Source organism: Chrysochloris asiatica, unplaced genomic scaffold (assembly GCF_000296735.1).
Source record: "Chrysochloris asiatica unplaced genomic scaffold, ChrAsi1.0 scaffold00005, whole genome shotgun sequence".
In the NCBI taxonomy this organism is placed as follows: Eukaryota; Metazoa; Chordata; class Mammalia; order Afrosoricida; family Chrysochloridae; genus Chrysochloris; species Chrysochloris asiatica.
The window spans coordinates 18,860,924-18,873,851 of record NW_006408523.1 but is presented as its reverse complement, the minus strand read 5'-3'; the positions used below and the strand labels follow the sequence as shown (position 1 = coordinate 18,873,851).

Genomic DNA, 12,928 nt, shown 5'->3' with positions numbered 1-12,928 from the left:
TAGTGGTTACAAATCAGACTGCTAACCTCAGGGCCAACAGTTCGAAACTACCAGCTGTTCCATGGGAGAAAGATGAGGCTTTCTGCTCCCATAAAGATTTACAGCCTCGGAAACCCTGTACAGGGTTGCTATGAGTCGGAACCGACTCCATGGCACATAATCAATCATTCTATTGTACAGGGTTTCCGAGGTCAAAAATCTTTACAGGAGCAGAAAGCCTCATCTTTCTCCCACGGGACAGCTGGTAGTTTCGAACTGCTGACCTTGCGGTTTGCAGCCCGATTCGTAACTACTATGCTACCAGAGCTCCTTTATGTAGAGATTTAAAACTACTATACTTACTTTACAGAAGCAAAGTTACAATTTGTTGTCGCTCTCATTCACTTACTCAGCAAATGAATTCTTGAACACTTACTACCTAAAGGGCAGTCAAAACTAAGCATGCCTCCTCTATAGTCCCATAACATTTGTGCAACACATTGCTACACTCAGTAACCCTGGACAGATTACTTAACCTCTTAGAGAATAAGAGTTCTACCTCATAGGATTCAAGCGCTTCAATATAGAAAGAACACTTAGAATAGTACCTGTCACATAGTAAGTATTGTATTAATACTAACATTATTAGATACTGCTTATCGAATAGTAATTGCATGACTTATTTCCATGTTGATATCACTTCTCCACTATACTATTGATATTGTTCAGTACTGTCAGGTAAGTTTCAACTCATAGCGACCTTATATAGGGTTTCTGAGGAGTGGCTGATGAGTTGGGAGTTCCAGCCTTGCAGTTCAAACTGACCATACAGCCCAGTGTTTATCCTACAGAGCCACACCAAGAGTCCCCACTGTGCTGTGGATACCTCAAAAACCGTGTCTGTTCTGTGGCTCAGTTTTCACCTGAACAATCACACTAAGGAGGTACAAACTCCATAGACTAATTAACCATTTGAGATCAAAAGCGGAACCTTGTTCAAGGACAAAGTTCATAAGGGTTAGGAAAGGAGGAGGATTGGCACCAGAAAATGCATGGAGGAAGTGGGCTGAGTAATGCTCCACTGTGGGGACATGAAACAAAATGTGTATGAATTGTTAAATGAAAAACTGATTTGCTCTGTAGATCTTCACCCAATTCACAATTAAAAGTTAAAAAAACAAACAAACAGGAAACAGAACCCTTTCTGTTCCCCTCTTCTTTGTTTCTGAAGGACCTTACATACCTGGTACTAAATTAGTAAATGTTCATTGGGTAGAAGCTGAAAGAGTTGATGAATATTTGAATAAAACGCATCAAGAATGACACATTGGCAATCATCTTTCTCCCACAGAGCAGCTGGTAGATTTGAACTGCCGACCTTATAGTTAGCAGCCCAACTCATAACCCACTACACTACCTGAGCTCCCTGGCACAGCACTAGAGGATTTCAGGATAAGTAAGCTCCAGTACCTTTCTCAGCCTAGAGGGGAAGGACATGTGCACAAGGCAACATCAATACAAGTCTAACGGGAAAGAATGGAAATAACCAAGTCTGGAGTCTGGGATGACAGAAGAGAAAACCACTGATTCTGACTTAGAAGTTGAGAGATGATGCTGAACAAAGAACCTCTCTTTCAATGCCATCAGAGTTGCCCCCTAAACAATGTTTAAGAACTGGTGAGAAGGTTCTACCTGTATTTGAGTTGACTCAGAATTGTCTCCCCAAAAATGCACATAATGTTATAGTTAAGTACCTTTCATTTCTCTGGTTAAAAATTGGTTAAATTTGTTAAAAATACTGGAGAGCTGCAATCTGAGGCAGCACAAAAGACTTGCACAGGAAGTATCAATTTCTTCCATTTAGATTTCCTAGTAGAATTTTACATCCATCTAAGCTGAGTTGCTTTTTAGTAGACTAACTGATATCAGCAAGGTCGGCAGTTCAAGCTCACCAGCTGCTCCTCGGGTCACTATGGGTCAGAACTGACTGGACGGCACTTAACAACAACTGTTATCAGCAGCAAAGCAAGCAGAAGAGATGTAATTTTAAAGAATGGTATTAATCTTACTAAGAAATGGAGCTGGTGGAGAAGGGTGGGGGGCAGAATTTGAGGTGGTAGCAGATTATCTGCCATTGAATCTGTTTTGAGCAAGAATTCAGTTTGACAAGTCAGAGTTCTATATCTGCTTAGGAGTGGGATAAAAATGGAAACAGTGTGAAAACAACCAAACAGTGCAGGTTCCTACATGAAAAGCACCAACTCAACCTGAGCAGGCTATTAGACTAAATAAGCTTAAAGACCACCGATTAGTGCGTTTACAAGTCGCTCTAAATAGCCTATTCCTTTTAATTAAAGATTCTATTATTTTAATAACAATACTTTATACTCACATGGGGCCTTTCATCTATGGAACTCAAAAGGGTTTTACAAGTGTGGTTTAATCATTATCCCCATTTCAGAGATTGGAAAATGGAGGCACTTAGTCACTTGTACAAACAAGAAGTTCTCAGCCAATTGTTCAAAAACTATTAACTGTGCACATTTTCAAAAGTCCAGAGACACAGCTGCAACTGGTGTATACCCATAAATGCCAACTGGCAGGTGAGACTTGGACCTAAATGACTCATACCAAACTCTCCTGAAATTTAGCTCTTCCTGACAATTAAGTTTAGTGTCTTGTTTTTTTCTTGTTTCAGTTTAGCGCTACAGAGAACCATAAAAAAAGGGAGTACAGACTTTCCCAACTTTGTTTTCCCCAAAGTTTATATTCATTTTTGTTTATTAAGCTAAACTCTCCTACCTATTCCATGACAATGGGGAGTTTCTTCTTTCAATGAACTAACAAAATTTAGAGTCATCAATAGTCAAGTTGCCAGAATCTAACCTATGTGTCTTCCTTAAGGACTTTTGAGCATGTTCCAGGGGTCCTTAGAGCGAAAGGATCAGGTTTAAATTCTGACATAAAGGGATAAAGTTAAAGACTGCTTTCCAACCCATGAAAAAGTTATTCTAGGAAAACAAGCAGTTCACTCTTGGGAGAGAATAAATTGAAGGGTATGAGTCTTGCTTGGGAACACAGGAATAATGATTATTGTGTATGCCAAATAACTCTCCACTCAGGTGCCCTGCGAATCAAAGACAAAGACTACTGAGGATGCCCTAATTGCTACCAGAAGCAGAACTATCCAAAGGTGGTACAGAGAGAGCAATAGTCCTGAATGAGTATGTTGCCACTTAGCCAATTCTAACACATAATGATTCCACGTGGCAGAATAGAACTGCCCAATGAGGTTTTCTAGGCTATAAACTTTACGGGAGCTGTAAACTTTCTTCTGCTGAGCTTCTGGGTAGGCTTGAACCATGAGCCTTTCAGTTAGCAGCCCAACACTTAACCATTACGCCATGAGGACTCCTTTTTTAATACATATAGACAGAGCAAATCATAGTGTAGAGGAGGCAGGCCTCAGACCAAGATTGGGTCTCAGAGCAATGGTTTTCAATGGAGACCATACCATCAAGGAAGGCTTCCTTGGACTGTCTTTGTTGTTGTTGTTGTTAAATACTGTGTAGTCTGTTCCTACTCATAGCAAACCTGAATAGGGTTTCCAAGGAGTAGCTGGTGGGTTTGATCCAACAACCTTGCAGTTAGCAGTCCAGTGTTGATCCTACAGTGCCACACCAGGACTCCACTTGGACTGTCTTCTTGTATTTTTTTTTTGTCTTGTATTTTACAAGACAGGTGCTATTCCTGGCCCACTGCCTTTTTGGAAAAGAGGCCTGGTGGCGCGTAGGCTAGATTATCCAGTAAGTAAGGTATGTTGTTGTTAAGTGCTGTTGAGTCGGTTCCTACCCATAGCGACCTTGTACAGAGTTTCCTAGGATGTAAATCTTTACGGGAACAGAAAGTCTCATCTTTCTCCCACAGAACAGCTGGTAGTTTCGAACTGCTGACCTTAAGGTTCGCAATGACTACGCTACCAGTAAGGTATGCACGGGTCTAATGGCTTTCCCATCAATCTGCAGTGCACAATTTCACTTGTCCCCAACCATGTCAAAGATGTGGTGAAACCCAGGTGAAATTGCTGACCACAGATTAGCCAGTAAACACAATTAAAACCAGGAGTACCACACTCAAGGCAAGCCAGTGCATACTGTTGTTGCTAAGTGCCCTGGAGTCAATTCCAACTCACAGTTAACTGGTTAATCATACTGCTAACTGGTTAATTGGCCCCTGGGTGGCGCCGTGGTTAAGCAGTAAGCAAACCCAAAAAGTCGGTGGTTTAAACCCACCAGCACTCCTCAGGAGAAAGATTTGGCAGTTTGCATCCTTAAGCATTTGTTATTGTTGTTAAGTACCATCAAATGGATCCCGAATCCTAGCGACCCTGTACAGAGTTTCCAAGGAGCCGCAGACTTTGTGGTTAGCAGTCAGGCGCCACATGAGGACTTTATATCCTTAGGAACCTTCTGGGACTGTTCTACCCTGTCCTATAGAATTACTGTGAATCAGAATGGACCTATGGCAGTGAGTTTGGTTTGAGCTTTTCAGATCTGTACATCGTCCTCAGCAGGTACATAGAGGGGATCCTTTTCTATGTTTTGAAAGTAGCACACTCTGAACCTAACTTCCTGTCACTTCTGGAGAAATACTCCCAAAGAAAAAGGAAGTAGCAATTGTTTCTATTGTGTTATTTGCTTTTCTCGTCTTTCCATGTTTAGAAAATTTGCTAACCAGGTTTTTAAAAAAGAAAGAAAGAAAGAGAAAGGGTGCATGGTAATAAGAAGGATTAACCCTTATATTTAATATCCTAATATCTCCTGCCCCTAGTTTCAGTAAGATGAAGATTCCCAACCTTGATAATCTGTGGTACTTCTTCATTGATTACCGTGGAAACAATGATTCTGGAAGTATTTTTGAGTTTTGGAGAAAGAAGTTACTATGTTAATGTGATTTCCAACAGCACATTTTTCCAACGGAATCTGCTGCTTCTCACTAGTCTGAAAAGCTGTAAGAATCTAAGTGACAACAACTATAGGATCAAATTCTTAAAGAGCTTGGAAGAAAGAATAATAGCTACTTAGTAAGCTTTTGGAGTCCTGGTGTGGCACTGTGGGTTAAAGTGCTGGACTGCAAAGTCAGTTTGACCCACAAGGTCAGTGGTTCAAGCTCACCAGCTACTCCTCGGAAACCCTATACAGGGACACTATGTGTTGGAACTGATTCAACGGCACATAACAATAGTAAGCTTTTAAAAACTTTTGTCACATTATTGTCAAGGGCAAAACTAGGACCTAAGAATAAATCACAGAATTAACAATATGACTACAAAATGATTATAAAGCCAGAACTTTTTAAACATTAAAAAAAATTTTAGTATCATTCCAACATCAGTTGTATTTTCTAAGACCCGAGTGTGGAGAGCAGAACCCTGCTGCACTGGGGTTTTCAAGCTGTGATTTTTTTGAAGCCGGTCTCCAGCCATGTCTTCCAGGGTTTCCTCTAGGTGGCTTTGAAACGACTACCTTTTAGTTAGTAGTTAAGTTTGTACTACCCACAACTTTATATAGGTCAGTTATCTGGGTTTACTAGCATCGTGTGAGAACGGAAGTTAAAAACGCTTAAAAAAAAGAAAGAGCTTTATGCAGCTGGTTGGCATAAACAGCGTCCAAGGACTTTGCTGCTTCTGGTGTCTGCTTCATGCGCCAGTCAGCCTTTGTGTGTTTGTCACTGCTGTGTGGTTGGAGGGAGCACCCTGCGGGGAGCACAGACTTCAGAGAAAGACCAGGGTCTAAACGAGAGATACCGAAACAATACCGTTAATGTCCAGTTCAAATCCAGACAAACATGAAGAAAGCCACTTTTACCTCGTAACAACCATCCCTGCCCCAGCTCACTGAGGAAGTTTTGCCCTGCCACTTCTCTGCAACGTTGGCAAAATTACATCCCAGTCATAACTTCAATGACAACGATGGACCCCACTTGAGATCTGTTCTAATTAGAAATGCAGAGAGCAAGATTTCAGAACACTGGCCTCAACTCCTTCATTCAAAATGGCAAGCTTCACCTGCCCCTTCAACAAGTGCAAACCCATTTCAGAAGGAGAGGGCACCAACCCAGTCTTGAAAGGACTTGCTTCCAGTTTCAAAGCTGACTCCAAGCTCTTTAACATCCCCTTCCAGCAAGCACGTCAGTGGTATGTTGGCACGGGCTCCTACAACCAGGCGTGCCCATGTAATGTTTATTTCGTTCTCATAACTAGATGTGCTAGATAATGGTAAGAAGAGAATTAAAAGACCAGCCTTAATCCGTGTGCTTCCTGCAAAATAGCAAAATTAGGTTTGCCTTTCAAAACCTAGCCTCTTCTCTTCCAAAGACAAGACTTGTTTGGGGGCCCACCCCACCACCTCTGTGAGTGCATCTGATTTGCCCACCGAGGCCTCTCACCTGTGCACTTGCAAGTCCGGTTGAAGAATTTCTTGGGCCACTGCTCGCGGTCATCCTGGTTCCTCAGGACGTAAGGACCACTCCAAGGCCTGGAGTCAACTTGCACTTCTGCACACAGCCCCCGACCCTCTTGCCAACCACAGATATTAGTCGGTTCCGTGCCCAGTGGTGGGCAGCACTCTTTGGACAGCAGGCTGCCTGTTGTCATGCAGATCCTGGGGAACTGAGCCCAGGTTGCAGGCAGGATGCCACAGCCCAGGCAACTGAACAGAAGCCCCCACTGAAAGGAATTCATGGCTTTCCACCTAGGAGACGTCCCTCTTACCAGCTCTTTCTGTCTCAGCCACTCTTTGTTTTAAACTTGCTTTTCTCCTTGCCCTTAAGTCTTGAGCATTCCCTCGGTTCTCTTGTTTATAGTAATATTTTTTTTTTTGCTTTGCAATCTGTCCTTCTGTCCTTAAAAATATATAGATACCACAAAATCACCAAACCCACATGCATACACTATTTTGTGCGATTCAAAGCATGAGACAACTACAGCAAATGCAATTTCATGAGAAGCTCATCTAGCAGCCAAATTTAATGAGGAGAGTACTTCTCACCATTTTCCCCTCTGTTAAATCGGGTTTTCTCTAATTGAGTTAATTTACAAAACACTCCAGCCACACTACTTATTACCCTGGTATTTCTGAGCCCTCTCCTTTTCTTCTTGACTTTAATTGCCTTGAATGTAGTTCAAAAGCCAAATGCCGCGCTGCCTTTATTCTGTTTGGCTTGCCAAGCCACGGGACCTTGTGGGGTTTGTGTAACGGCTGGGAGAAGCCGTCATTAGGGGGATTAGTATTAGAGAAATCCTCATCGTTAGCACATGACCCAAAGTGCACAATAAAGTAGATAAAGTTTCTGGCTTTGTTTCAAGAGGGTAAAAGCATCTTCTTTATCTGGGTTCCTGTGCTCCCACCAAGCTTGTGACCTCAGACTTCCCAGGGAGTCAACAGATGCAGTCAGCTCTTCTTGAAAGGCCCTTAACAGAAAACCGTGCACCACTGACTACAATTCACTCATGATTGCTCACTGACGTGTCTGTAAGGCCACTGCAGGAGGTCATACAACCTCAAAAATAAAGAAACATTGATTTAGGGCTGACATACAAGGACTTGCTTTGTGCCACAATTAGGGATCCTCTTCCCTCCAAATAATAACTAATTATTCCCCCAGTTGGCTCATCTACCCAGCAGATGCTTTTAACTGCACAAAGTAGCATGTCACTAGAAATTTGAAATTGTCCTTCTCTAATTGTAATGAGGCGGCACAATGGCACTGAACAATAAGCACAAGGTCAGCGGTTCAAGCCCACCATCCGCTCAATGGGAGAAAGATTAGGCTCTCTGCTCCTGCTAAGATTCACAGCTTTGGAAACTTATACAGGGTCACTATGGGTTGGAACCTACTTGATGGCACTTAACAACAACAACAATTGTAATGAAGATAGCCATATAATTTGAAGTGATGGTATATAGACTTTGTCATTTGATTCATATTAAGTAGGTAAGTTTTGTTAATCTTTGGTCTAGATAGCAATGTCTCCTAGACCTGAGGCTGGGGGCGTGGGAGTGGCATGCAGATCAGCAACAACTGGGGCCACATGTCAGAACATCTTCGGACTCTTTGGTGGCTAACACAGGGCCTTCTCAGTACCACCAGCTTTTGTAGAGACAGCCAATATGAACTGTGCCCGTCAGTTTCAAGAATAAGTTCTTCAAAGAAGAAAAATATTATGTTGCAAAACAGATTCCTAATGTTACAAACAACAACTTTATGCAGTTGCTTCTTCTCCAAGTATCTCTTTGATTCCCCACAAAAACATTAAGTTGTGACATTAAATGGCACTTCTCCACACTGGCTGTATACTAACGCCATCTGGTACCCAAGACCAGTTGGACCTGGAGTGTGGCCCAGGCCTCAGGATTTGGTTAAAGCTACTACTACACAGGCAGATTTGAGAACCACTGAGTCACAACCAAGCACAGCTCTAAAGGAACTGTTGAAATCGAGTCACCTAAAAGAGGCCATCCATGGGGAGAAACAGAAATAATTCCAGCATCAGAACATCTCAGAACTGGAAGGGTTTCTGGACCCTGTTTCATTCATTCTGCATGTATATATCAGCTGTCACTTCTTGGTGCTTTTGGATTTTGTTTTGTTTTATAAAGATGTGGGACTACATAAATATTAGAGTCAATTTTTTTGGAAACTAAGAATGATGGAGACAGCAACTCAAATGTCATAATGTACCAGGTCTAGGTCCTGGCATCTTTTCTTTCTTAATTGTCCTTACTGGGTAGCTTATCTAGGCCCCTTGAATATATCTAGCATCTGTAAATGCAGGTTATTAGGACACTTCCAAAATTTGACTCTGACTCTGACTCTGCTGTGAGCCCTAGAGTCTGTATCTAACTTTGTACCTCAAGTAGACATTTCTCACTTAACATGTTCAAAACAATTTTTGCTTTCTCTGCCTGCTACCAAATTTGTGCCTTCATTGATCCTATAAAAAGTCATCCTTGATTCCTCTCTTCCCTTCATTCTACACTGCACTTCGAATAAAATCCAAGGTTCTTTCCACAGCCTATAACAGGGATAAGGAATCCTGGTGGTGCAATGCTTAAGTGCTTGGCTGCTAGCCAAAAAGTTAGTCACTCAAATTCACCCAATATATCCACGGGAGAACTGGCAATCTCCTCCCTAAAGATCACAGCCAGGAAAACCATATGGGTCCGTTCATCACATGGGGCCACCATGACTTGGAATCCACTCGAAGGCACCCAACAACATAACAGAGTGGCTCCAAGTGTGGTCTGCAGATGGACAAACCATGTGTTCCCAGTGTGCACCAAGAGATTTACAGAGATTGAGAATCCATGATCAGTGTACTCCACTCATTGATGGAGTAGACCAGTTGAGAGGTGGAGTAACCTGCATGATGATTATCATGTAGTACAGGCTGGGACCTAGTCATGTGCAGCTGGATCTTGTATGGATCCGTGATTGATTTTTTAAAGGTGATTCTTCACCATAGATCCATCACCTATCTAGCAGTTTATCGTACTGTTGTTAAGTGCCATCAAGTCAGTTCTGACTCATAGCAACCCTGAACAGGGTTTCCAAGGCTATAAATCATTACGGGAGCAAAAAGCCTTATCTTTCTCCTGGGGAACAGCTGGTAGTTTCAAATTGCTGACCTTGCAGTTCGTAGCCCGATTCGTAACCACTATGCTACATTGATTGAAGATTGAAGTTGTCAAGGACTTCATTCTTCTTGAATCAACTGTCAACACTCATGGAAGCAGCAGTGAAGAGATCAGACGACATATTGCATTAGGCAAATCCGCTGCACCGGAACTTTTTAAAGTGTTGAAGAACAAAGATGTCAGCTTGAGGACTAAGGTGTGCCTGACCCAAGCCATGGTATTTTCAAGAACCTCATATGCATGCGAAAGCTGGACAGTGAATAAGGAAGATCGAAGAAGAATTGATGTCTTTGAGTTGTGGTGTTGGAGGAGAATACTAAAAGTGTCACGGGCTGCCAAAAGAACCAATAGATCTGTTTTGGAAGAAGTGCAGCCAGAGGGCTCCTTAGAGGCCAAGATGGCCAAACTTTGTCTCTCATACTTTGGACGTATTGTCAGGAGGGAACAGTCACTGGAGAAGGATATCATGCTTGGTAAGATGGAGGGTCAGAGAAAAAGAGGAAGACCCCTAACGAGATGGATTGGCCAGGTGGCATCATTGATGGACTCAAGTGTGGCAGCGGTAGTGAGGTTGGCCCAGGATCGGACATTGTTTCGTTCTGCTGTGCATGGGGTCTCTATGAGTCAGTTCCGACTCGATGGCACCTGACAACAACAACAACAACAACGCTACATATTGCTGTGATGCTGGAAGCTATACCAATATTTTGAGTACCAACAGGGTCACCCACGATGGGCAGGTTTCAGTGAATCCTCCAGACAAACTAGGAAGAATGAGCAGTAGACCACTTCTGAAAACCTTATGTATAGCAGTGGAACATTGTCTAATAGAGTGCCTGAAGATGAGCCGCTCATAATTTGAGAAGAATTGGTTTATAAAATCCTACCTGATCTGTCCCTCACAAACGTCTCTTTCCTTCTTGTTCTGCAATCACAGAGGACTGCAATCACTTTGGTACTCAACTGTGTTATGTTCATTTCCACCTTGACCCTGCACTACCATCCCCTCTGCCTGAAATGTTCTTTCTCAGGATCCTTCTTGTCATTCAGATTTCAGCTCAAATGTCAGCTCCTGAGAGAGGACTTCCTTGACCACTTCACTTTAACCACTACCACATTGCACTGTTTTGTTTTCTTTATACCACTTATCACAAAGCAAAGTTATCATCTTTATTTCTTCAATTGCTGATAATAGATCTTCTCATAGATTCCAGAAAAGCAAGAACGTTAACGGTGCGGTGTTCCCCCAACACATGGCAAAAACAAGCCACTTAATAATATTTGAAAGATAAAGAGGTTTCCAACTATGATAGAAAAATGGAATCCAAAGGTAATGGGATTTTTCATGAACTTTATGAAGCCCCTTCATAAACTATTTCAAATATTATAATAAAATGTGCAAAGACCTGGAGTTAGAAAACCAAAATGGAAGAATACACTCAACATTTCTTAAATGAGGGAACTGATGAAAAAATTGAAACCTCGACTTGCAATATTGAAGGATTCTATAGGCAAACTACTGAATGATGCAGAAAACATCAAAAAAAAAGGGGGGGAAGGAATGCAAAGAGTGACTGTACCAAAAAGAAATGGTTGATGTTCAACCATTTCAAGAGGTACCATACGATCAAGTGCCAATGGCACTAAAGGAAGAAGTTTAAGGTGCATTGAAGGAATTTCAAAGAGCAAGGCTCTGGGAATTGATGGAATACAAATTAAAATTTTCTAACAAACTTATGAAGTACTGGAGGTACTCATTCATCTTTGCCAAGAAATTTGGAAGACAGCTACCTGGCCAACTGACTGGAAGAGATCCATTTTGTGCCCATTCCAAAGACAGGTGACCCAACAGAATGAGGAAATCATCAGACAATATTATTAATATCGCATGCCAGTAAAAATTTGAAGATAATACAAAAGCAACTAAAACCATTTATTAACAGAGAACTGTCAGAGGTTCAAGCTGGATTCAGAAGAGTACGTGAAATGACAGATATTGCTGAAGTCAAATGGACCTTGGCCGAAAGCAGAGAATACCAGAAATATATTTACCTGTGCTTTATTGATTGTGCCAAGGCTTTTAATTGTGTTCATTGTAGAGTATGAAAACTCTGAAGCACTTAATTGTGCTCATGAGGAACTTGTGCATACATAAAGAGGCAGTCCAAGGGAACACTGAATGGTTTAAAATCAGGAAAGGTGTGTGCCAGGGTTGTATTCTTTCACCACACTTATTCAATCTGTATGCTGAGCAAATAATTCCAGAAGCTGGATTATATGAAGAAGAACATGGCATCAGGATAGAAGGATGACTCATTAACAAATTGCGATATGTAAATGATACAATCTTGTTCGCTGAAAGTGAAGAGGCCTTAAAATACTGACTGATGAAGATCAAAGACCACAACCTTTGGTATGGATTATACCACAATGTAAAGAAAACAATAATCCTCACCACTTAATCAATAAATAAAATCAAGATAAATGGAGAAAATACTGAAGTTGTCAAAGATCCAGTTTTCTCAGAACCATCAACACCCATGGAAGCAGTAGTCAAGAAATTAAATGACTTATTGCCTTGGGCCAATCTGTAACACAAGACCTCTTTAAAGTGTTCAAGAGCAAAGATGTCAGTTTAAGGAATAAGGTGCACCTGACCCAAGTCATAGTATTTTCAATAACCTCACTGCATGTGAAAGTTGGACAATGAATAAAGAAGGCTGTAGAAGAATTGTTGCATTTGAGTTATGGTGTTGGAGGAGAAAATTAAAAGCATCATGGACTGCCAGAAGAACAAACTAATTTGTGTGGGAAGAAATGCATCCAGAATGCTTCTCAGTAGTCAGAATGGTGAGAATTTGTCACCATACTTTGGCCATATTATCAGAAGGCACCAGTTCCTGGAGAAGGACATAATGCTTGGCAAAGTGGAAGGTCAGTGAAAAAGAGGAAGATCCACACGACATGGATTAGCACGGTGGCAGCAATGGGCTCAAGCGTAGCAAGGGTTTTGAGGTTGGTCCAGGACTCGATAGTGTTTCATTCTGTTATGAGTCACTATGAGTCCATATCGACTTGACAGCACCCAATAACAACATAAAACATTATACTATAAAAATTAATATATAGTATTATATAAGATCTTCTACTCAAAGGCTCACTGTTATAGCGACTGGCTTTACAGTAATTAAATGTTATCAAAGGGAATTGTTGTTGTTGTCAGGTGCCATTCAGTCGGAACCGACTCATAG

The 12,928-nt window shown here is 41.6% G+C and overlaps 1 protein-coding gene across 1 annotated transcript in view; it reads right to left on the bottom strand.

The window, feature by feature from the left end:
• Positions 1-6,721, bottom strand: part of DCT (dopachrome tautomerase) — a 53,197-nt gene extending 46,476 nt beyond the window's left edge. Inside the window, exon 1 of the mRNA XM_006832005.1 lies at positions 6,427-6,721. Within this exon, the coding sequence (XP_006832068.1) occupies positions 6,427-6,721 (295 nt within the window). The remainder of the gene's footprint in view (positions 1-6,426) is intronic.
• Positions 6,722-12,928: the final 6,207 nt, after the last annotated feature.